Here is a 24,748-nt window from a genome sequence, read left to right on the forward strand (position 1 = left end):
ACTTTATCTGAAAAAAATTTTAACAGTGTCAGTCAACAGAAAGCTTTCATGTCACTTATATAAAGCTTGAACGATCGGGATCAGGATCGGTATTGGTAGATCATGATGACACGAAATCAGGAATCGGATCGGAGCATCCCTATAGAAAATATAATGCATTTACACCCCCTCTCCTCTGGCTATGATTCAATGTAACAACCCATTGAAACTAGGCACATACTTTCAAAAGTATTGCTTATATTGCACATATTTTATAACACAATTACATATATAACTATTGTTCTGTTTCACTCCGCCTAACCACTAGGGGAAGTGAGAATCACCTGGATAACAAACATTCCTTAGGACTAATCAGAATGATATTTGATGATGATTGTCACACCCAGGCAACTGGGAAGCATGAGGTTAACTTTGTGGAATCCAGAAAAAGTGCATATTGATGCCAGAGACTTCCTGAAGTGGCATGCCTCTAAATAATTTCAATAAAGAGGAGTCAGTTCTCCTAGAGTGGCATTCAGTGGTATGGGCTAAGCATTCAGTCCATCTATAAGCCTTCAAGGGAAGAGCCTGTGCCTTATCCCTAAGTGAACCGAGAGGATGGAGATGTCTCACCCCTTTCAGAAAAATCATAAGAAGTGATGCCATCCATGCTGTGATGTGATGCTTTGATATGACAGCTACATACACCTTTAGGGTAGATAGAGGCTTGCAGCTGTCTAGCAGTCCATGGTGAATTTTTGTGAATTGGGGAGCACATCAGATCCAGGTTTAGGTATGCACAATATTCACAGATAGCTTCACAATAGCTTCCATGCCTCTGTTTGTGGTGTTTGGGGTCTAACCATAGGCTGATAACTCACTTCTGAAAAGCTTGTAGATCTAGCGAGCTTTGGGGAATTATTGCTTCATCAGCTGTTATCAATCTTAGCATCATTAATAGGAGCTGGTACTGCACACAGTGACCTAGCTGGAATCTTAATCATTTCTGCCACATATTGGGATGCCAGTATGGCTAGCATTTTCAGTAAGTTGTGATTCATGATGATGTATTGTGTGGCCCGTGTCAGTGTTAAAGAGTTCTTTCTTTGGTTACAATATATATAGCCTACATGATATTGGCTTGTGAAGGTAATATGAAATATAATATAGGACCTAAAGCAGATTTATAATAAATAAAACTACAACTCAGGATTCTGAAACAGCTATTTGTTGTAGGGCCGTTTTTCTTTTGCATATTCTTTCACTTAAGAGAATACTTAACTTTTAGCACAAAGCAAGACTGGATGCTTTACATAGAGTTGCCATATAAAGTTTTACTACTATTACAAACTTTAAAGCAATATGTCAGTATCATCCCTGTTTAAAATATATTAATGTGTACTGCATTTAAAGCAGGAGTGTTCATATCTGCAAAAGGCCAATATGGCTGCAGAGTTTCATTCCGACCAAAGCAGGAAAACGTGCCGTGGGTTGTATAGCACTATCAAGGATGCTGTGCCTACAGGTGCATGTGTATTCTTACAAGATGATAATGACCTAGCAGTTGAACTGCCATGTTCAACCCTAACCCTGGTGTCTGTCTTCAGACATCAACCACATGACCATAATTCCTGGCAGCATGGCTCTTTAGCCTAACTACTCAAAGGGTAATGAAATAAGTGGAAAATCAGACCCAAAGTGAAGAAAAGGGCCAGGTTTATGGAGAGAAAACCAACAACAGGTCCACTGGATATGGAATACCCAGACAACCCAGTGGGAAGAATGAGAAGTGAGTGCGGCGTATGACCCACTACAAGTTCATACAGATAATGTAAAAGAAAACAACACAGTGAGTGATAGCTAATAAGGTTAGTAATGCTAATGAGGAAAAGAGTTGAGATTAGAAGAGACTGCTAAACAGGTCCATATGGTGTACAGGTTTTCTAGTATGTACATGGCAAGAAGAAGAAAGAGAAATATGGCTATATGACAGCAGTATTTATTGCAAATCTTGCATATCACTTCGTGACAAAAATAGAACTTGAGAAAGTCATCCAGTTTGTACAAAGAAACAACCAAACAGAAAAAAAAGCAAAAAGATTTTCTCATAACAAATCAAATTTAAGAGACATAGATAAAACAGTCTGACTAAAGACTTGGCCCTTATCCATAATGGCCCCCTAATAATCTCCATCCCTGAATTGGCTACATCACTCTCTCCTCTCCACCAATAGCTGGTGTGTGGTGGGAGTTCTGGAGCACTATGGCTGCCATTGCATCATCCAGGTGGATCCTACACACTAGTGGTGGTTGAGGAGACCCCCCCCCCCAATACTATGTAAAGTGCTTTGAGTGTCCAGAAAAGCGCTATATAAATCTAAGGAATTATTATTATTATAAAGAAATATTTTAGATTGTATTGGTTTGGACAAGAATATTGTTTTCATGTTGTATAAAAAACATTAAGGCTGACAGTAAAAATAAGGCTTGCTCTTAATGAAAATGGCTGTTAATGTCTAACAGCAGGATGGCTCAGACAATGTCCCATCTTCATTAATTGGGAATTTGTCCAAAACTGAGAGCTAACACTTAATCAGAATTACTTAGAAGACATTTATGAAGTTAGTAAACATAATACCAGCTATGTTTCCTTATCCAAAAGACACAACCGAGGCTACAAATGTGGTAATAAAAACATCGTGTCATCTCTAAGCTTCCCCAATGATATGCCATTTTATGAGATCCGCTCTTTTTTTCTGTGCCATAAACCGAGGTGTTTACACATTACAGCTCATTTAAAAGCATATTGTCCTGTCAATGAACTAAAACAGGAAGCTGCTAATGTTCTGAATAATGTAAAGTTATATATCTCACATAGTCCACAACATACTACATTGAATATAATTAATAGTTCAGAGAAGAGAGATTGAATTTGCACATGACTGAAATATTTGAAAATGATATAGATGGAGAGATTATAATTATCAAATGATTAAAGATTATAAGGATTGAATGTTGTGAGATAATCTTATGAAAGAATCTTTGAGACTACTAAGGAATTGACTTATCAGTTGTTACATCCCCAGGCAGAATTAAAGTAGGACCAAACATGGTGAAATACAGATAACAATAGTTTAATAGCTCACTTTTTAGGTTAGCAGTTAGCAAACAATAACACGTAAAGTCTTAAATAACCGAGCACATCAAAACATAATGAATAGAGTCAATAAACATGAATGAAAGAGAATTTAGCACAAAGCTAGATGATAGTAGTGAGCTTTAATACTTACAGTTCCTCTCGTCGCTGCCATCCGAACATTCTCGGGTGAAGTCGCATACGTACTTCTCTGACACACACTCTCCTGTCAGGCATTCAAACTCATCTGGCTGGCATGGCTGACCTGACACACACATCACAGCCCATACCAAGACGGAGGGCCACACAAGTGCATGCATTAGGCTTTCTGACAGTAAGATCAAATAAACATAAATACATAAACTCAGTTTAAAAAAAAAAAAAAAAAAAAAAAAAAAAGGACACACACACACCCAGAACTCCTCAATGCTCCGTAAAAGTAAAAAAAAAAAAAAAAAACCAAAAAAAAAAAGGGTATGTGTAAATTCTGTACACTGAGAAAGCAATTTACTCAAACCAACCACAGGCCATAAATGACTTTTATGATGGTTACAAAACAGTGTGTATGGGGGAGACTAAAGTCAACCTTGAAGTCATTGGCTACAGATAAATCTATTGTAAAGCATGCAATCTGTAATCTAAATGGCAGGCGCACCTCAGTAGGACTTCCTCAATGCACTCTCAGTTTGATTAAAATGTAGAAGGATAGAAAACATGGATGGTGAATTGAGCCACATTGTGTTAGGTGGCATTAGTTCTGGCTGCCAGCTCATGGCTGTATGACAAATGTTCTCTCATGCGTTATCACATTTATTAAGAATCCGTGGCTAAAAGACAGCATGCAGACACGGTGTTAACTGGGAGGAAAGTCATGTTGGTTATGATATTACAATAACCTTCAAAGAAGACAAAACACAGTGATTGTAGATGTCTACGCACGATGAAATGGCACATAAAATGTATCTTTTGTAGTAATTTTCACAATTAACAAAAAAACAGGTCAGTCACATGGAAAAATTAAGTACACCCCTACAATTATCACACCTTCAAATACATATAATTTGAATCAAGTGTTCAAGATTGGGTTCCAGTGATTAGAATCTGCTTAGGGAGTGCAGGTGGTAAGTGTCTTATTTAAACCCCTCTAATATCTAGTGTCTGGTGTTCCCTTTGCTATTGAGGTATGTGGCGTCATCATGCCAAGATCTAAAGAGTTCATTAAGGCCTTCAGAAAAAAAAAAGTTGTGGATGCCTATGAGTCTCTACAAATTATTTGAAATACATCATTCTACTGCAAGGAAAATAATCTACAAGGGGCTCAGATTTCAAAAGCCTGCCAAATTGTCCAGGACTTGCCATCCCAGTAAATTCAACCCAAGAGCAGTCCATCTGATGCAAAAAGAAGTCTCCAAGAACCCCCAAATTTAATCACAGGATCTGTTAGTAAGTCTTGCAACTGTTAGTTCAATCCAGGCTTCTCCAAATTTTTGACCAAAGATTCCAGCTCTTCCTTTGGGATTCCTAGATATTTCCAAACCCAATCTCTCTCCAGCTGATCCTGGGTCTACCCTAGGGTCTCCATCCAGTGGGACATGCCTGATATGGTCCCATTAATGCTTCCATTAGAGCTACCTGTGATGAACAAACATGAGAAGAAGCGAGGTCAGACAAAGAGCGATCCTAATGACCCCCCATGAAACGAACAAATAAGCCTAAGTGTACCGTGAGTGTCTGATGACCGACCCATTCACAAAACCCTGTCAGACTTAACCAAAAAAAATCCAAAATGGCGACATGGATCCACTGACATGGATTGGGTCACAAATGGCAAAACGAATGGTGGCTGTCAGTTGCAGTCTTAGATGCACTAGACCATAGCACTGGAAACTGTGGGATAGAGGACTGTTTTCCCCATACAAAACTTTTTAATGTTTTGACCCTCGGACAAGGACAGAAGATGCTGGAGGCATGGTGTCTTGAAAATTTAAATCTCTCTCTCTCTCTCTCTCTCTCTCTATACAGTCTCCTAAAAAGTGATTTTTTTTTGGCGACTGTATATTAAATATAATTTTGCACATTTATTTTTTTGCTGTGTGTGAGATATATATATATATATATATATATATATATATATATATATATATATAACGTATGTACAGTGCCTTCCACTAATATTGGCACCTTTGGTAAATATGAGCAAAGAGGGCTGTGGAAATTTGTCTTTACTGTTGTTCAAAAAGATATTTTCTGATAAACCTGTGTTGTGTTTACAATTGTTTGATATCCATGAGAGCAGGGTATTTTTGTGAATTCTTTAAATAAAAGATCAAAAAGGTTAAACAATAAAGTCATTTTTCACAGCCTTCTTTGCTCATATTTACCAAGGGTGCCAATATTAGTGGAGGGCTCTGTATGTATACAGTATTGTACAAAAGTCTTGCAGCAGATATGCTGTAGAGCAAAGATAGCTTCAAAAATATTGAAATTAAATGTTTCTGCATTAAAAAAAAAAAAAAATACTATAAAGAGCAGTAAACTGTAATAAATGAAACTAAGTCAGTACTCTTTCCAGCTGTGGTCCCAGTCATGTCAGCCAAAAACAAGAATCTGAGGCTATCATGGGCACAGACCAGGAAAAAGACCAGATGATGTTTTTTTTCTAATCTTCAACTGTCCGGTTTCAGCAAATCTCCATTCCTGTTCTTGGATTACAGGGGTGGAACCCAATGTGGTCTTCTGCTGTTGCAGCCCATTCACCTTATAATTCAATGTTTTGTGAATGCTGAGATGCTTTTCTTCTCACCACAGTTGCAAAGAGTGATTATATGATTATATTACTTTATCCTTCCTGGCTGCTCAAACCAATCTGGCCATTTTAATCTGACCTCTCTTATCAACAAGGTGTTTCCACCCACAGAACTGTTGCTCACAGAACTCTAGCTAGTCCTGTGTGTGAACATCCCAGGAGGTCAGCAGTTTCTGAAATACACAAACCAGCCCATCTTGCACTGACAACCACACCGCGGTTAAAGTCACAAGGATCACACTTTTCCTTCATTCTGATGTTTGATGTGGACCTTCACTCAAGCTCTTACTGATTATTTGAGAGTAGTTTGGGACGGATCGATAGTAAGCACCGTAATACAGCACAGATAAAACAGATACAGATTTGGACAATGTATTTGAATGGATGAACAACTGAAAAACAAGTCTTCTATCTGTATTTTATTAAATTTTTTAATCGGTAAACTGTTCCACACGGGTTTTAAAAGAAAATTTGCCACCCAGCCAAGGACTCAAATATTTGTATGTGTCGACTGTCTCAATTTGTGCTCCGTCAAAAGAATTAATGGATGCTGTGAATTGGCTCACCTAGCTAATCAGAACAGTTCCTATACTCTACTGGTTATAGCCGTCAAGCTCCAACAATAATGGTGTTACCTTGACTGATGAAATGAGGTATTAATGAATGAAAGACACTCAGTAACACATTGTCTGAAGGGACAAAAGATCTTGACTCACCAAGATTACTTTCTGCCTCAGCGATTCATGAGGTTAATTGAACTTTAGAGCAAAGTGGACACTTGACAGGCTGTGCTTTCCCTAAATGCCACCTAATAATGATGTCAATCCTATAGACAGACCAAACAAAGGAAGCCAAAGCAGTGGTAAATTAAATGATCTGGGGTGATTTTAGAATAATAACAGTCAGTCAATCAGTGCTTGTACTAGAGAGGGGAAAAAAAAAAAAAAAAAAATTAACTGTATATACAGAATACTGGGGTCCAAGAGTCTGAGAGCAGTGAAAACACTTCGTGTGCATCATTTTCAAGTTTAATACAACAACTTCTATTATTGACAACTCGAGTGAAAAGTAAAATCTTTGAAATAATGACATGAATTTCAGGAGTTTTAGGATTTGGTATGCCCCTTTTTGCTTTTCCTGACACTTGAGCTGGCATGGACTCCACAACTTTGATTTTAGATCAAATACGTCGGAGTGTCGTCTGAACATGTGCTTCAGGAGAAGAGATTAGGCTTGATGAAAATCTGAGCTTTTGTTCAAAGCAGTTAACAGAGTCAGTATCACAAAAAATAGGGACCTAGTGAAATAGTGCAGAATCTTGAATATTAAATATTCAAGATATTGCACATGGGGGGCACATGGCTTTGTGGTTAGCACGTTTGCCTCACACCTCCAGGGGTAGAGAGTTTGAATCCGGCCTCCATCCTGAGTGCACGGAGTTTGCATGTTCTCCCTGTGCTTCGGGAGTTTCCGCCCCAGTCCAAAGACATGTGCTGTAGGCTAATTGGCATTTCTAGATTGTTCATAGTGTAAATGGGCATGTGATTGTGCACCACAATGGGCTAGCAAAGTGTCCCTTACCTCATGCTTCAAGTTCTCTGGGAGAAGGCAGTACAGAAAATGGATGGATATTAATATTTACTTTGTTTTAAACATTTGAAAATTCTAAAACATGTTTATTTCCTATTTTAAAAAAACCACCAAATTTTCAATATGGTCTTAGACTTTTGAACACCCCTGTATCAGTCCACTTCTGTAGCCGACAGGTAATTAACCCCTTAAACTCCCAGATTATTTTTCAAAATATTATCTTAATGTTACATAACAGGACTTGGAGACAGGAAGTAAGCACAGGAGAGCAGTCTTTATTGTGCACTTGAATAAACACACGAGGAAGCAGGAAACCAGAGCTAAACATAACGCTAACTCAAGCAAAGAGCATGAAACTTACCTCAAACAGTTCTCCTTTAACTATAAAGGAGACAGGAAACAATCCTCTAACAATGGCAGGAACACATTTAACTACAACAGGAACGTCTCGTTTGACTATAGCGTAGAATAAGCACTTATCTAGGGCATGGCATCAACATTCTTATCTATGACAGGACAAACTTTCTTGACTACGACAGGATACAAACACTCAACTACAACAGGGTTTAAACTAAGTAACAGGAAAACAGACAGCGCATGGCAACATCACAACCTGGTACCATTATACATTCCATCGTCTTCTGTTAATCCATCTCCGCTTGGCTTGGTTTTAACACTTTCATACCGTGCACAGCACCGCAAGGTGTTTAAGTAAACAGTCTCTTGATTACCTACAGCTGGCGACACTTAACCCAGCTTTAGCGTCCATGCGCACTTCAATCACGTGCACGTGCGCGTTCTCAAGCTGCTCGTGCTCGTTGTCGCCACAGCGCCATCTGCCGGCGGTACCGTAACACTTAATAATAGTTAACTATTAAGAATTAATCAGTAAGCAGATTGAAACTAATAGTACAGCAAGTTCAGTGCTCAACATGTAAGGTATTATCAAGAGTAAAAAACACTCCATGAAGGAGAGAAGAAAGACTGAAGGTTAATTTAGTCTGAAAATGCTATGCTAAAAATTGATCAATGTCGGAACTGCCCTGGATGAATAGGGAAAAATGCAACCAAATTCTTGAGAATGACAGGACAGAAGGTTACAGAATATTGAGAGTGATGAGGGTCTGAGGGAGAAATGAGGCATTTACATTCATTTCACACTCTCAGCTATGAGACTGCATGCAAGCACAAGGGAGAGCAATTTAATGGATTAAGCAAAAAAATATTTTGGACTAGAGGGAATGTATTGAACACTACAGCAAAAATAGGAGACCAAATGAAAGCTACAGGCTGGTGTTATTTCCTGACGTGTAATTTCTTACCATAATGATGGTAACACTTTCTATAAAGCCAATATACATAGATTAAAAAAACAACAACAAACAAACAAAAGCAACTGCTCTTTGTAAGACACACACACACACACACACACACACACACACACACTGAACTGAACACCACCCCATTTCCCTTACATTTCTGTATTGACTACCTGTGTTTTATTGTTTAATACCACCCTGAGTAAGTTATTTCACATAACAGATGTTTACATATAGTCAACAAGACACAATAATAACTGAATTTACACAAATGAACCAGTTCAAAAGTTTACACATGCTTGATTATTAATAGCGTGTGTCGTTACCTGGATGATCGACGACTGTGTTTATGTTTTGTGAGAGTTCTTCATGAGTCCCTTGTTTGTCCAGTTACACTGTCCACGGTTCTTCAGAAAAATCCTCCAGGTCCTGCACATTCTTTACTTTTCCAGCATCTTCTGTATATTTGATCTCTTTCCAGCAGCGGCTATATGATGTTGAGATCCATCGTTTCACACTGAGGACGACTGAGGGACTCGTACACGACTATTACAAAAGGTTCAAACATTCACTGACGCTCAAGAAGGCAACACGATACATTAAAAGCCAGGGGGGTGTAAACTTTTGAACAGGATGATCGGTGTAAATTCTTATTATTTTATCTTCTGGAAAACATGCAAATATCTTATTTAACTCCTGAAGGGCAGTAATAAGTGAAAAAATAAGACCTTTAAACAAAATAATAATAATTTACGTTTGAACTGGTTTTTTTTTGTGTGTAAATTCAATTATTGTGTATTGTGAACTATATGTAAACATATGTGAAATATCTTACTTGGGGCATTACTAGATAAATAAAAAAACAAAAACAAAATGCAATTTTAATGATCCCTCTTTATTAAAAAACAAAAATGATCAACATTTTGCAGATCCTGCAAGGGGTATGTAAATTTATGAGCACAACTGTATTTGATTTCTTCAAAATCACTATTTTTTCTTTACCTGGCTGCTACTGCAATAACTGCTATGTCCATATATGGTATACGGCTTATCTACTGAATACTATGTCATAGTATGTTATGTTTACATTCACAGCTTTTTTATTAGATTGTTATTATTTTGCACTACCTGTTAGATCTGACAAACGTGTAGGTCTTATTTAGTTCTGTATCGTCTCTTGTAGTCCTGTGTTGTTTTATGTAGCACCATGGTCCTGAGGAACGTTGTTTCGTGTCACTGTGCACTGTACCAGCTGTACTGTATATGGTTGAAATGACAGTAAAGCCACATGACTTGATATACAGCTTCATGAGGCATTATTAGAGTTGATCAAAATGCTTACGAGGAATCGTTACCAACTTAAGCACAGATATAATGATGTATGAATTTTGGCCCGAATTGCAAGTGCTACTGAAATGATTTGTTATGTAGACAACTGTATAGAGACCTGGTACCCATATAAGTTTGAGATTCCTATGATCCTCAGCACACAACCTCATCACATGACCTCCAGTCAACACCTGATAGGTAATGGAACTCACCTGTTTGAAATCACACTCATTTTTTTTTTTGTGAAGTCCCACTCCAACATTACGTATAAGTCGATTCCAAGCCATTGTTATGTGCCTGTCAGGAAAAGCGTTTTTGACCATTCACCTGCTTCATGTTTCTGACTATCGCCTAGCTGTTTTGCTTGTCTGCTATATTGCTTTTAATAAAAACACAAAACCTGCACTCCATCTGTCAGCTTGAAGACATTACCTTAGTCATATTTTACTCCAGAGCACTCTAGTGCTTTAATAAATGATAATGGCATCTCACTGAGACTTCCACTGGGTGCCATATATATTTCAAATCCAGCTCTAGATTTAAACAAAACAAAACAAAAAATTCACCTTGTTCTCATAGTTTACATTTTTACAGTCAGGAAATGATGTAAAAACAAAAAACAAAGCAAACCCCAAAATAAATAAATAAATAAATAAGTAACCCTAAAAATAACACGTAAAAGACTTCTCATCCATCTGACCTTCCAGTACATACACAGCTTCCATTAGTTAGATCTTTGAAAAGAAACATGGGAGACAGATAAGGAAAAAGTGAAAGAAAAAAAAAGACTGAGACTGAGGCTTTTCAGACCCGCTGATAAAATGTAGTTAAAGGCCTCAGTGAAGAATCATGGAGGAATGACAACAATTTCTAACCTCTATGTTAAGTTGTGGAATTTCTCCTGTCCTCATGGGTTTTCTCCAGGTTCTCTGGTTTCCTCCAACCTTATAAAAGCATGCCTGTAAGCAGATCAACTATACAAAATAGTCCCTACATGTATGTGTGTGTGTCTGTGCGTGTGTGTGTGTGTGTGTGTAGCATCCAATCCATATTGAGTTTCTGTCAATATGGGTTTCTGGGTTCAGTATTCATGGAATAGATCCTGGATCCACCATGACCTAGATACAGTAGTTAATGAAGATGAATACATCATTATAATGAATATAGTACGTATTGCTGAATTTTAATTAATTTATATTAATCGAAACAGATCTGTGTGTCTGCATGAGTATAGCAAAATGTCTTATATGCTTTCCAAAAGAATCTTTAAATCCTATGCATGTATAACTGGGAATTTAAGCTTGTCCAGAACCCAAATGTTCACTTGTGTAAAAGAGCAAAACTCTTAAGGAACCAATTTTCATAACATAGACATAGGTTTTGTGATTCATGACTCAAATACATCTACAGTACACACACAGTTGTACTGGAACTCTAGGAAGATTTCCTACAAATTGAATTTATCAAAAGTGCCTAAGAATGAAAATTCCTTTCTCATGAAGAAAATGGATTGGTGTCCTGCATCATGGATAGATGCTCTTTTAACACTTTGGATACCTTTATATATTTACACATGTGTCAAGTACAAGATTTATGTTTTAAACCTGTAAGTCTAAAATAAAGACAGGTAGGCTAATGTACTGTTTACTATTCTGTTGTTTCTGAAGCTTTAGCAATTCTTTTAGCCGTTATCTTTTCTGCTATTTTCCTGACCATTTGCTATTTGTCATATCACAGCAAACCAGTGTCTACATCTCCCATCATGCACTGCGGCCTATAAACATGGCCACCATGGACCTCAATTCCTAGAACCTTCATTCTAATCACACACACCTGTTTCCAATCTCACACTACACATAAACGAGTCCATTCGAACACTAAATCTTTGTGAAGTATACGCTCGGTTACCTTCCGTCTCTGTTGTTATACAATTGATACTGTGTTTATTTATTCTGGTTCTGACCTTGTTCTTGTTTACGACCTCGTCTTTTTGCCTTGCCTTGTTTGGACTGTTTGCCAATCGTCTGACCCATTGCCTGTTTTTTTTTTACCACGCTATTGTCTCATGATTTGGATTTGTCTGACTGCCTCTCTTTAATAAAAGCGCTTACCTGCACTTGCTTCCGTCCTGACCTCCATTACGTTCCAGTACAAAACACAATCTCCCTACCACACTTAACATGGTGGCCATTTTCATCATTTCTTTTCATCACTTGTTCTTTTCCAGGAGTACTATTTCTTGCTATTTCTGGTTCAGAGCTTTGATGAAATACTACATATCCATGAATACCTATTCCAATCCACACATTCACAAACACAGGGGGTCTACAGAGGGATATCCTGTCTCAGTGAGATCTGACTGAGACGTATCATGCCTGGTCTCTGTTGAAAAGGTCAAATGGACGAAGATGGATAGAGGATGAACTTTCCTGATATTTAGGTTTGTGCAGAGTTTAATATCACTCTGGCCCAAAGAACAAATGAATACATTAAGGCATTATTTCTCCCTAGAGATAAACTAAAGGAAATGAACACACACACACACACACACCTATATACTGATATACTGATAATTCTGCCACTATAACTGTACGTGCCTCCTGCTCTCATAAGTCTTTAGCAGTTTTGATTCCTAAGGCTATTTCAAGGTTAGCGTCTACTTATTCACATTTAACACCTAAACTCAAAAGCACCACAAAAGCTTTAACAAGCAGCTGTGTATACCCAGCTGTGTAGCTGCAAGCTGAATGTCTGGTGCATCAAACATTAGGAAGCTGATCAGCCGAATTTTGGGTAATTGGTGCTGCACTGGATGATTGGCACCTCTGATTCTTTTCTCCCATTTCTTTGCTATCCAAGACCGTTAATCAGTGTTTAAAAGATATTGATATCAAGGGTTACTGAGGAACTTAAAGTAGACGTGACACTACACCTCATTATTACAACCAATTTACAGTGAATTGAAATTCTGGTAAGAAACAAAATTCACAAAGAGTCTTTAGAGTTATACACAGTTATTACCTCCCCCCCCCTTTTCTGTTATAATAACCTCCATTCTTCTGGGAAGGCTTTGCACTAGATTTTGGAAAATGGCTGTAGTGTAAGAGCAACCATAAGAGCATTAGAGAAGCAGGCAATGATGTGTTCCAGTTCATCCCAAAGATATTCAGTGGGGTTGAGGTCAGGGCTCTGTGCAGGTCACTCGAGTTTTTCCCATTAGCCATGGCGAACCATGTCTTCATGGAGCTCGCTGTGTGCACAGGGGCGTTGTCATGATAGAACAGGTTTGGGTCCCTTAGTTCCAGTGAAGGGAAAATGTAATGCTACAGCATGTAAAGTGTACAATACATCCTATTCAATTGTGCACTTCCAACTTTGTGCCGACAGTTTGGGGAAGAACCACGTATGGGTGTGATGGTCAGGTGTCCACAAACTTCTGGCCATATAGTGTATGTGCAGTAGAAAAAAAAATCTACATCATATAGACTATACTTGCTAGGGTATAGACAAACTACTGTAAGTGAACAGAGAGAGAACGCTAGGCTAACAGTTATTCACTGCGAAGATATTACAGAGCTAGCTGATAAACAAAGAAGTCTTAATTGAATTTTAAAGAACCAGCTCAGCCACACTACATTAGATCTCCCTCTTCAAATGAGGTCTGGTTCTTTGCTTGGTTAAACATTGACACCCCTCCTGACCATGATGTCCTTTCACAGCTTTGAGCCTGAAGCCATGTGTGTGCGTGTATGTGTGTGTTTAGGCTTTCTCTAAAACCAACTGCTGCACTTTTTCAAATTGCTACTCATACTATATTACAGGGTAGCAGAACACATTTGGAGGAAAGTGCTAACAGACCTCATTCACATACTACTAGTGCCTCTCTAACTGATAGAGCTTACACTAGCAGAGAGCATGGACAGTTTTGCTCTCGTGGACTCCTTGTCATAAACTTGCGATCTCAGGAAGCTAGGGTGAACGCTTTTCCTTTGAGGCACTCAGCAGCCTGGCTGTCCATTCCTAAACAGACACTTCCGTTTAGCAAACCTTTGACACTTGTGAATTGGAGACTTATGCATAAGTATCATGAACATCACTTAGGAAGTTTGGAAAGTGTGAGACATTGCTGCATTTTGTAAAAAGTACATTACTGTATTGGAATTTTGATTTCAGCCATCTGGATGGTCAGTACATCTTTGAAATGCATGTCTTGCTGTTTTACCTTCTTATGTAACTTGGGTTTGTGTATTATTTGGTGTATTTGGCTTCTGAGCTAGCTACTTGACAGCCATTGTTACAGGAAACATAAGGATGCGACCTTGGTTCTGAGAATAAAAGAAAGGTTGCTGTTTATTTAAATTATTAGATAAATAAGTTATCTCTCATAACCAGATTAATACATACAGTGAGGGAAAAAAGTATTTGATCCCCTGCTGATTTTGTACGTTTGCCCACTGACAAAGAAATGATCAGTCTATAATTTTAATGGTAGTTGTATTTGAACAGTGAGAGACAGAATAACAACAAAAAAATCCAGAAAAACGCATGTCAAAAATTTTATAAATTAATTTGCATTTTAATGAGGGAAAAAAGTATTTGACCCCCTCTCAATCAGAAAGATTTCTGGCTCCCAGGTGTCTTTTATACAGGTAACGAGCTGAGATTAGGAGCACACTCTTACAGGGAGTGCTCCTAATATCAGTTTGTTACCTGTATAAAAGACACCTGTCCACAGAAGCAATCAATCAGTCATATTCCAAACTCTCCACCATGGCCAAGACCAAAGAGCTCTCCAAGGATGTCAGGGACAAGATTGTAGACCTACACAAGTCTGGAATGGGCTACAAGACCATTGCCAAGCAGCTTGGTGAGAAGGGGACAACAGTTGGTGCGATTATTCGGAAATGGAAGAAGCACAAAAGAACTGTCAATCTCCCTCGGCCTGGGGCTCCATGCAAGATCTCACCTCGTGGAGTTGCATTGATCATGAGAACAGTGAGGAATCAGCCCAGAACTACACGGGAGGATCTTGTCAATGATCTCAAGGCAGCTGGGACCATAGTCACCAAGAAAACAATTGGTAACACACTACGCCGTGAAGGACTGAAATCCTGCAGCGCGCGCAAGGTCCGCTGCTCAAGAAAACACATATACATGCCCGTCTGAAGTTTGCCAGTGAACATCTGAATGATTCAGAGGACAACTGGGTGAAAGCGTTGAGGTCAGATGAGACCAAAATGGAGCTCTTTGGCATCAACTCAACTCGCCGTGTTTGGAGGAGGAGGAATGCTGCCTATGACCCCTGGAACACCATCCCCACCATCAAACATGGAGGTGGAAACATTATGCTTTGGGGTTTTTTTTCTGCTAAGGGGACAGGACAACTTCACCGCATCAAAGGGACGATGGACGGGGCCATGTACCGTCAAATCTTGGGTGAAAACCTCCTTCCCTCAGACAGGGCATTGAAAATGGGTCGTGGATGGATATTCCAGCATGACAATGACCCAAAACACATGGCCAAGGCAACAAAGGAGTGGCTCAAGAAGAAGCACATTAAGGTCCTGGAGTGACCTAGGCAGTCTCCAGACCTTAATCCCATAGAAAATCTGTGGAGAGAGCTGAAGGTTCGAGTTGCCAAACGTCAGCCTTGAAACCTTAATGATTTGGAGAAGATCTGCAAAGAGGAGTGGGAAAAAATCCCGCCTGAGATGTGTGCAAACCTGGTGGCCAACTACAAGAAACGTCTGACCTCTGTGATTGCCAACAAGGGTTTTTAAACCAAGTACTAAGTCATTTTTTGCAGAGGGGTCAAATACTTATTTCCCTCATTAAAATGCAAATCAATTTATAACATTTTTGATGTGCGTTTTTCTGGATTTTTTTGTTGTTATTCTGTCTCTCACTGTTCAAATAAATCTACCATTAAAATTATAGACTGATCATTTCTTTGTCAGTGGGTAAACATACAAAATCAGCAGGGGATCAAATACTTCTTTCCCTCACTGTACATACATATATATATATATATATATATATATATATATATATATTTTATTAGGCTTGCTCTTTAGCAGCCTTTCTTTCATTCACCAAATCAATGTTACAGCTACAACAACATACAGTATATTATATATACGAAGCACATATGTGTGTTGTTGTGTGTGTTGCTTCTTTCTAGAAATGCTTCAAATGTTTGAAATTACCAAAAACTATCTGCCAAATGAATAAGAAACTTTCGTGCTCGGACTGATTAAAAATACCCATGAATAGGCCGAATAACCTTTTATTTGTTTAAAAACAATCAAATAAAAAGAAATAGTGGAATTTCTTTCAAAATGTTTACTTGCTACGATACGTCTATTATAAGAAAACGTTATGAGAAAACGTATCTACTTTTCTTATAAACACACGCCCTTTATTAGGCACGTCATCATCACAATTGAACGAGGAAGCACTGTTATTAGCTCAGCCCGATATGAGTGTTCTGCATGAATAGACACTAATTACCTGTCTCTCACCTGGAAGCACAGCGATAACATATTCATTCAACCTAAGCATCACAGAGCTCATCATTACAAGTAACAAATACCACTAATCGTTTTTATTTATGTCAGGTCTAACATGGACAATATATTAAGCTATTAAAATATTAAGCTATCGATTTACCATTATGATAATATCCCTTTCTCGTTATCTCGTATGATTTCATGCCAATGTTCAATGTTCAACAATCAATGAGTCAGCTTTTTAAGACAAATTACGTGATTAAAGGTAACATTCCAAGAAAATGACAGAGCAAACCATCCTTGGAGCAAAATCAGACATTTCATAAGCAGAAAATGTATTTATTTCAACCGAGAACTGCACAGAAATCTATTACAGTGAAATGGTTTTAAAAAATCAGCCAAGAATAAATGGTGGTCTGTACTCAGAGAAAATCTGTGCCATGGACTGTGACTCTATGAAAGACAGTCAGTGCTTAGAGAACGAATAGAAAGATGTTAAGAATAATTTCATTGGATTAAGACTTTTGGCTAACACAAGAAAATGGAAAATTTGACTATAATGAGCTTTTTATGGCAAAACCAAAATGATAAATATATGAACAATCACCCTTGGACATATAATCTTTGATGTTATACAATGAAATTTTCCTCGACAAATGAAAACAAGACAAAATGTCAGAAAGAAGTGATCAGGCAGAGGGAAAACTGTTTGTAAACAACTTTATCCGATTATAGTAGCAAAGACATCAAGATAGCTGCAGCACATCATTGGGTAACACTTTATTTTAAGGAACACGTATTAGCGGGTTTCTCACTATCATGAGGCCTGATTACATCAGAATAGGCGACAAGACTGAACTGAGCATTTCCTTTTTTCTCTTGTTACAAGAGCTTATCCCAGCATTTATGTTCTTTCAAGTACAATGCACATTCCTCATCAGTTTTAATAAACATTTGGTATGAAGAGAGATATGAATCATATTAATACGATTCATTTGGAGAAGTATCCCGCTGTATGAAGTCTTTATGTTACCGAAGACTAACAATGAGAAAACTGGAGTAGCTGATAACTCTTTTAATCAGTAAAAGACTCAGAATGGAGACAAGACACAAGGCGTTCATGTATGTGACTCGATCTCACATGCTTATACAAATGCAAATCATGCCTTCATTTCCTCATCACCCAGAATGCAAAGTCAGTGGTTTGTGAGTGGGGAAAGTCTGAGAAATAAACACAATCTATGTGTATTTCGCTGAGAAATGTATGCTGATATTCATGTGGTTTGTGGTTCATTATGTTCCTTTTTCTTTGTCTAGACAACATTCTGAGGAATCATTTCCCAGAGATTTTGTACTGTCAGTCAGTATCAGTAGCTTCTGATACTTCTGCAATGTTTAGCAGAAACAGCAAGAAATATGTCTAGACAAGGATAAATAGTCTGTATGATTCAGTAAAAGCAAAGTAAACAATAAGGCTTACTGTGGTCTGCTGCCTATGGATAGTTTTATATAATTTTGACAGTTGATTCATGTGAGGGCCAAGATATATTAGCTTGGGTTGGTCTTTTCAGAGACATTCTTGACGGATTATATTTATATCAGAGGTAAAATGAGAGAAATGTGAAACAGTGGAAGGGTAGCAGTTTGCAAAGCCCAGTTGTTTTAGAATAACAACAAATCCTGAAACTTCAAATTCTCTGCAAGGGTACAAGTAACCCTCAACCCCATGGTTACCTTAAGGTGGAGGGTCATTTTTTCCCTTTGTTTCAGTGTGTTTTTCAAATAAATGTTCTAGCTTGGAGCAGCACCTAATAGCATGTTAATTCGTCTACTACAGTAGCTTACTGTATTTATTGTGCAAACTGATTTTTAAGTATGTACATTTAAATTTTTGGAAAATAAGCATGCATATAAACTTTGTGTCCATATTTCATTCGTGTACAACTTTTTAAACAGCATACATATTTTGCATAATTATTGTTTAGTATTTGTACATATTTTTACTGATTTGTACTTTGACATTTCTTTGCTGAAAGACTTCTATGAATCAGTAAATTAGGTAAACGTTGCTTAGTTAATTAATCCATAGGGTGAGCTAGTTATACTTGAGCTTGTTCCTGCTGCAGTGGTGAGTTGGCATAATGGGTAATGTTATGAGTTCATGTTCCATGGGTTTGCTGGGTCAGTGCTGAACTGTGGTCACCTTTGCAGAGTTTCGTGGTTCCTCCTGGGCCTGTGTGGGTTTTTCCCACCTCTTGAAAACATGCCACTTAATGGTTTAGCAAAAAGTCTAACTTGTGAGATTACCGTGCCTCTGACCAGTGTAATTGGTCCAATTGTTTTACCAATTGTAAAGTTGTTCACACCCAAGCATTCTACTTATTTATTTATTAATTTATTTTTACACACTTGACTGATGCAAAAATCCAAAGAAATTTATCAATGAGACAGTCTTTCTCAAGGGCCCAACAGTGGCAGTTTTGTGATGCTGGGATTTGAACTCACAACTCATCATTCAGTAGTCCAGTGCTTTAACCAGAGACCCAGTACTGCACTATAAAGTGAAAAATTACTTCGGGTCTACTGTGTTCTCCAAGTAAGATGTTCACAAACGAAATACAATGACTTACAAATTGAGCATTTGAAGTTTGAGTGGTGCTGAGTTTTGAATTCACAACCTTCTGATCAGTGCCATAACCACTGAGCCACCACTAGCACTATAATGCTACCTCGGTTGGGTGCTTGAGCAAGATCTTAACTTAATCAGTTGTAATTAGCTTTGGATAAAAGCCTAAACTTTTTTTTGCGTCAATCCCTAACAAGCTAAAAACACAGAGAAAATAAGAAAGAGAGGTATTTGAAATATTACCGGTAGGCTGGTTAGGGTCAAACAGAGACATGATGTGATTTATTCAAATGACTTTAGCCAGAATGAAATTTTGTGGAGGAAATTAAATTGTGCTGCTGATCTCCTCAAGGCAACAAGCTAAGGGGATTTAATATTAATATTAATGATCCACGCTAAGCCATCTCATTTGGAAAGATTAGATTAAATGACTGACGAGTAGTTATGTATTGAATTGTCAGATTGTTCTCAAATGAGTAAAAAAAAAAAAATGGTATGGATTGCTGAGCTAAAGATAAGGTAAATATTTAGATGGGATTTGGGATTGGATTTCAGGGCTTCAGAAGATTTATTAAAGAGAGAAATGCTAGAGAAAACAGAACCGGAAGGAATTAACAGGTGAAAGCTAGAATACATATATATATGGATTGATGGTATTGCTGGCATTCTGCCTTCAAGTTGCAAAGCACTCTTGTTTACTGTTCTGTAAATTCTCTCCAGTTCTCTGATTGTGGCAACAGCCTGCTGGTATATCAAACACCTGTGCGGAATATCAGACTGTGCCTTGCCTCTGTATAGGTCACTTTTACAGCTTTATCAGGTCTACCCTAGCCATCAATCTTTCTGTGTAAAAAAAAGCCTCCTTTTTAAGACAAGCTGCTGGAGGAAGTCAGGAATACGATGGGGATTTAATTTGGCTCTGACAGATCTCACCATGAGTCAGCACTTCACATTCATCTCTATACACCTTTTTTTTTTTTTTTTTTTTTGCCTTTGATTACTAGAACTGGATCTTCTGTCCTTCTTGCTTAAACAGGGGTTGTAATTTGCATTTCTTCTGCCAATACTTCATGATTAATAATAATTAAATCTCGGTGTTGTTGTGATTAAGTCTCTTTTCCTAGTATTTCACTTTAAATTTGATATATTTCTAATGAAAGGGTATGGCTAGGATTGCCTTTCATCTACTAGATCTTCTGTCTTTCGTGTCTGTTAGCAATTATTGTTATTTTACCCCTCAGGCGTTCTGTTCCTGTGTGAAACTGTGAATAGTTTGGTAGAAAACTGCAATTATGTCTGTCCAAATAGATGTAAACATGTAGCTTTGACTGTTTGCAGTAATTGACTAGAAAATGCAATACATCCGCGGATGTTTAGCTGCGAGAATGTGATATGTAATTCACGCATTTCATTACAGTCCGAAGCTGTTGCACAGCAACGATACACTGAAAAATTGCTCGAAAAATATTACGTATAGTTTACATAAAAATATTAAGTTTCTCATCAAATCTTGACTTCATTGCTTATACTAAACTTTCCAATACTAGACAGTTTCTAATTGCTAGATTGAATTATGTAGCATGACCATGCTCAGTTCACATACTATTGACGTAAACCAATCAGATAAATGAAATCTCGCAACGATGTATATTATTAATGTGATTAAAACATGTGCAGTAGAATGGGTAATGTGGCCGTTACAGAACACCAGTGACCTAGGTTCAATCCACAGTTCTGGTAGGAGCACAGAGTTCGATTTTATACAGTGCTTGGAAAATACATGATCAAATCACGTTGGAAAACAAGTTTTGTTAGTGTAACTCAATTCACTCACATGGAACCGTGGAATGTACGCATTCGAGTTCAGTTAATTCAAGGAGCTTTTTTGTTTTTCAACTTAAGACTCCTCTCACACCATTAACAGGGTCCTGTTAGTAAGTTATTTGTTGAATGAAATGAACTTGCTGCATAAAATTATATATCACTGTTCACCCTAGAAGTTAGCTAGCCATGTCATTAGACTCTTGAAGAATTGTTTTGGGTCATTGAACTAAAAAGTGTTTACATCAACTAAAAAAGTTTGCCAGCTTGGTGACATGTTGAGGTTCTGCAAGTTACTAGATTTATTATTAGATCGACATTTTTAGCTAAAAAGGTTCCTAAAAACCCTTTGAGCTAATGGTAGATCACAGTGGCCTGATTCATGAGTTTCAACTTTAAAAAAAACCAACAAACAGAGATAATATGGATAGAAGATAATATAGATATATAATAAGATAGTGGGTGTGTGTGTGTATATACACATACATATACATATACAGACATACACGCACACATATATATATATATATACCACAGCAAGTTGCCAGTGATTATTTTTTGTTTGTTTGTTTACTGTTTGTTTGTTTGTTTATTATTATTTTTAAAATCAATTAATAGTTACATTTAATGATGTGGAACATCCATGGTTCATGTTACCAAAAAAAACCTTCTGTCCTGAAGACTTTTTTTTTGTTGCAGAAGACGTAAAGTGACCACTACAAATTGTTAAATAAATGTCTTCTAACAGAAACTTTCACCGTATCACTGATTATATTCTTTGTTAATGTTGTTAAAATCGGTTTATTATTAGATTGAGATTATGTGGAGCATCCACGATACAAATCCCTGTGATTAGCTATTATTATAGAAAATATAACATGACAGACGAGTGCATTCGTATCAACCTGTCATATGTTCTGTAAAAGAAAATGAATTAACACCTTAACTGAATAAGAGGATGAGTGAATTTACCACCTCTGTGGAATAAAGTAATTACATGCATTACATCAAAAGGGCAATCACATTGCCAATGGAAATACAGTACAATAGACTTGCAATTACACACACACACACACACACACACACACACACACACACACAATGGAGGATGTTCAGATGGTCTTAAAAGTCACCTGCTCAAATATGACACAGAATGGATATAGCTTTTACAGTCTGTAAATATGCCTTTTCAACATGTCGTAGTATCCAGGTTTGAAGCATCGGTGACATACAGTATGTGATCTGGTGCCATATTCCGATTCTAACACTAAAGAAGAGTCCCAGATTTGCCTATGAGCGAGAAACACTTCTACCCTTATGCTATGACCATTTATCAATTCAAACCATTTATTTTTCTAAAGCCTGCAGTCTTTTAATTTGTTGTAATGCCTCCCAGCCGACAGAAACATCTATCCTAAAGGTCAAGGTAGTTATTTCTAGTTTTCCCACAGTAGCCAGACAATGTATAGAATGTGAATGCACAGTGCAGGAAGAATCCAGATATCACTTTATGGCTTTTGGCAAATATAAGCATCATGAATTAAGAATAGAATCTTCTTTTGACCCCGATAGAGCTGACAAGGCCATTTGTCACCTGTACCTGTGTGCGGTAATCTAATTAACAAAGAGCACTGGCTGTCTACAGCACTTTGAATGTAAATTACTTTAGTGTATACTAGAGCGCCCAGATTGTTTTCAGAGGCCATGACGGCATAAATAATTAACACTGGAACGGATAAATCCAAGTGAAACCGTAAACATGTCATATCACTGCGTCTCTGTGAACTATGAAATATGGCCATGGTTGAGTCAGGCGTTTCGCTACCCTGCAGACTGAAAGACAAAGAGACAGTGGGAGATGGTTTTACATTAATGACAGCATATAAATCTGTTTGTATATTTTCTGTTTTAAGTCAAACTGTTTTAGAGATTAAGCCTGTGTACATTTTTAATGCCTTAACTAAAGCTATAATCAATATAAGTCAAATATTCTAGTAGTTTCCTTAACTAATATAAAGATGCTCTTGTGTTATATGGTGTTTCATGTATTTGCAAACATGAACGCGTAATCCGTTAACACAACGCCCTGACATATTGACACTGTTGATGCTATTGTTTTTATTCTTTTACCTTTTTCTATTGTACAGCACTTTGGATCAACTTACGGTGTGTTTAAATGTGCTTTAGAAATCAATGTTGATTGATTGATTGATTGGTCTGAGAGGTTATCACACAGTCTTGTATTTAAGGACATTTCACTCGGTAATCCATCCATTACACACATCTCAGCTTTACAGCAATGCTTGATTTGCATCACGAAATAACACCCCTCTGTCGTGAGCTTACACACTAGTGAGCTTTCTGTTCGGACTTTAGAATAAAAGCTGAAATTTGAAAACATTTTTAATAGAAGTTGTCCAAATTGATATTGACTGCGTCTGATGTCACAACATTTTCATTTCTGGAAAAAAAAAAAAAATTGGAATAAAAATGTAAATACAATACAGGATAACAATATTCACTGGCTGTTCACTCTGAAGAGTTTCTGGAAAAGGTATAAACCTAGCTATTTTTTATTATTATTATTATTATTATTATTATTATTATTATTTTATTTTTTTTTAAAGATTTGTCATTTGCTTTATTTTAGCAGTCGAATAATTAAATAGCTCTTTAGCTTGAAAGAGACAAAGAATTAATGACTCGGAAATCTACTAATCATGCACTCTATTTAATGAGCTTGTCACTTAGTCCAAATAGACTTTCTTGTGTTTTCCCTTGGGTATAATGTTCACTGTGCAAATAATGACATTCAGAGCATAATGTTCCTGCAAAACAGGTGGGCGGTAAGATATGGCTTTTCCCTAACGACCTTAGTGACACACATAAGCCTTTCTTCTTTTCCGTCACACACAAACACTCAGCTCCCTGTCGTTTGGATGCTTTTAATGGACAGGTCTAACAGCATAGGACAACAGGGTGTAATCACTTTAGCTAATAGCTAAACGGATCAGAGCTGAGCTCCATCACAAAAGAAACATCATATTAATTAAAGGCGCCATGGACCCGATTCAATTCAATTTCATTTGTATAGGACTTTTAACAATGGACAGTGTCACAAAGCAGCTCAGAAAAAAAAAAGCAGCATTATAAATCAATTCCATGTATAAATTTTGCTTTCTTAAACATATCCCTTTTGCTGAAGTCATATCTGAATTAATTGTAGGTTTAAGTTAATGTCTATTGAACTTAAGTCTACTTAACTTAAATTATATAGAACTGAAATGATTACCTGTTCAGCGATGGAGACTTAGCTCATATATAAGAGTTCAAAGTTATGGTTATGGTTATGTTTGTGGTGTTGGAGATGTGGAACATGTGGGAAATAGTTCTCTGGTCTGATGAGACAAAAGATGTTCAGCTATGGTTGGCAGAAACCTAACACTGCTCATCACCCTGAGAACACCATTGCAACAGGGAAGCATGATGGTGGTAGCATCATGTTGAGCATTACTCTTGGCTTCTTGGTTGCTTTTCTGACTAATCCCCTTTTACCTGGTCAGTGACTTTTTTTTTTTTTAATGAATGGGCTCGTCTAGGCTCGTCCAAAAGTATGAACATCTCGTGGAGCAC

At 37.4% G+C, this 24,748-nt stretch overlaps 1 protein-coding gene across 1 annotated transcript in view; it reads right to left on the minus strand.

The window, feature by feature from the left end:
* The window catches only part of malrd1 (MAM and LDL receptor class A domain containing 1), a 55,954-nt gene extending 50,877 nt beyond the window's left edge, over positions 1-5,077 (minus strand). Inside the window, exon 1 of the mRNA XM_053628243.1 lies at positions 3,270-5,077. Within this exon, the coding sequence (XP_053484218.1) occupies positions 3,270-3,435 (166 nt within the window). The 5' untranslated portion in view covers positions 3,436-5,077. The remainder of the gene's footprint in view (positions 1-3,269) is intronic.
* Between the last annotated feature and the right edge of the window lie 19,671 nt (positions 5,078-24,748).

The sequence above is a fragment of the Ictalurus furcatus genome, chromosome 7 (genome assembly GCF_023375685.1).
Source record: "Ictalurus furcatus strain D&B chromosome 7, Billie_1.0, whole genome shotgun sequence".
NCBI lineage: Eukaryota > Metazoa > Chordata > Actinopteri > Siluriformes > Ictaluridae > Ictalurus > Ictalurus furcatus.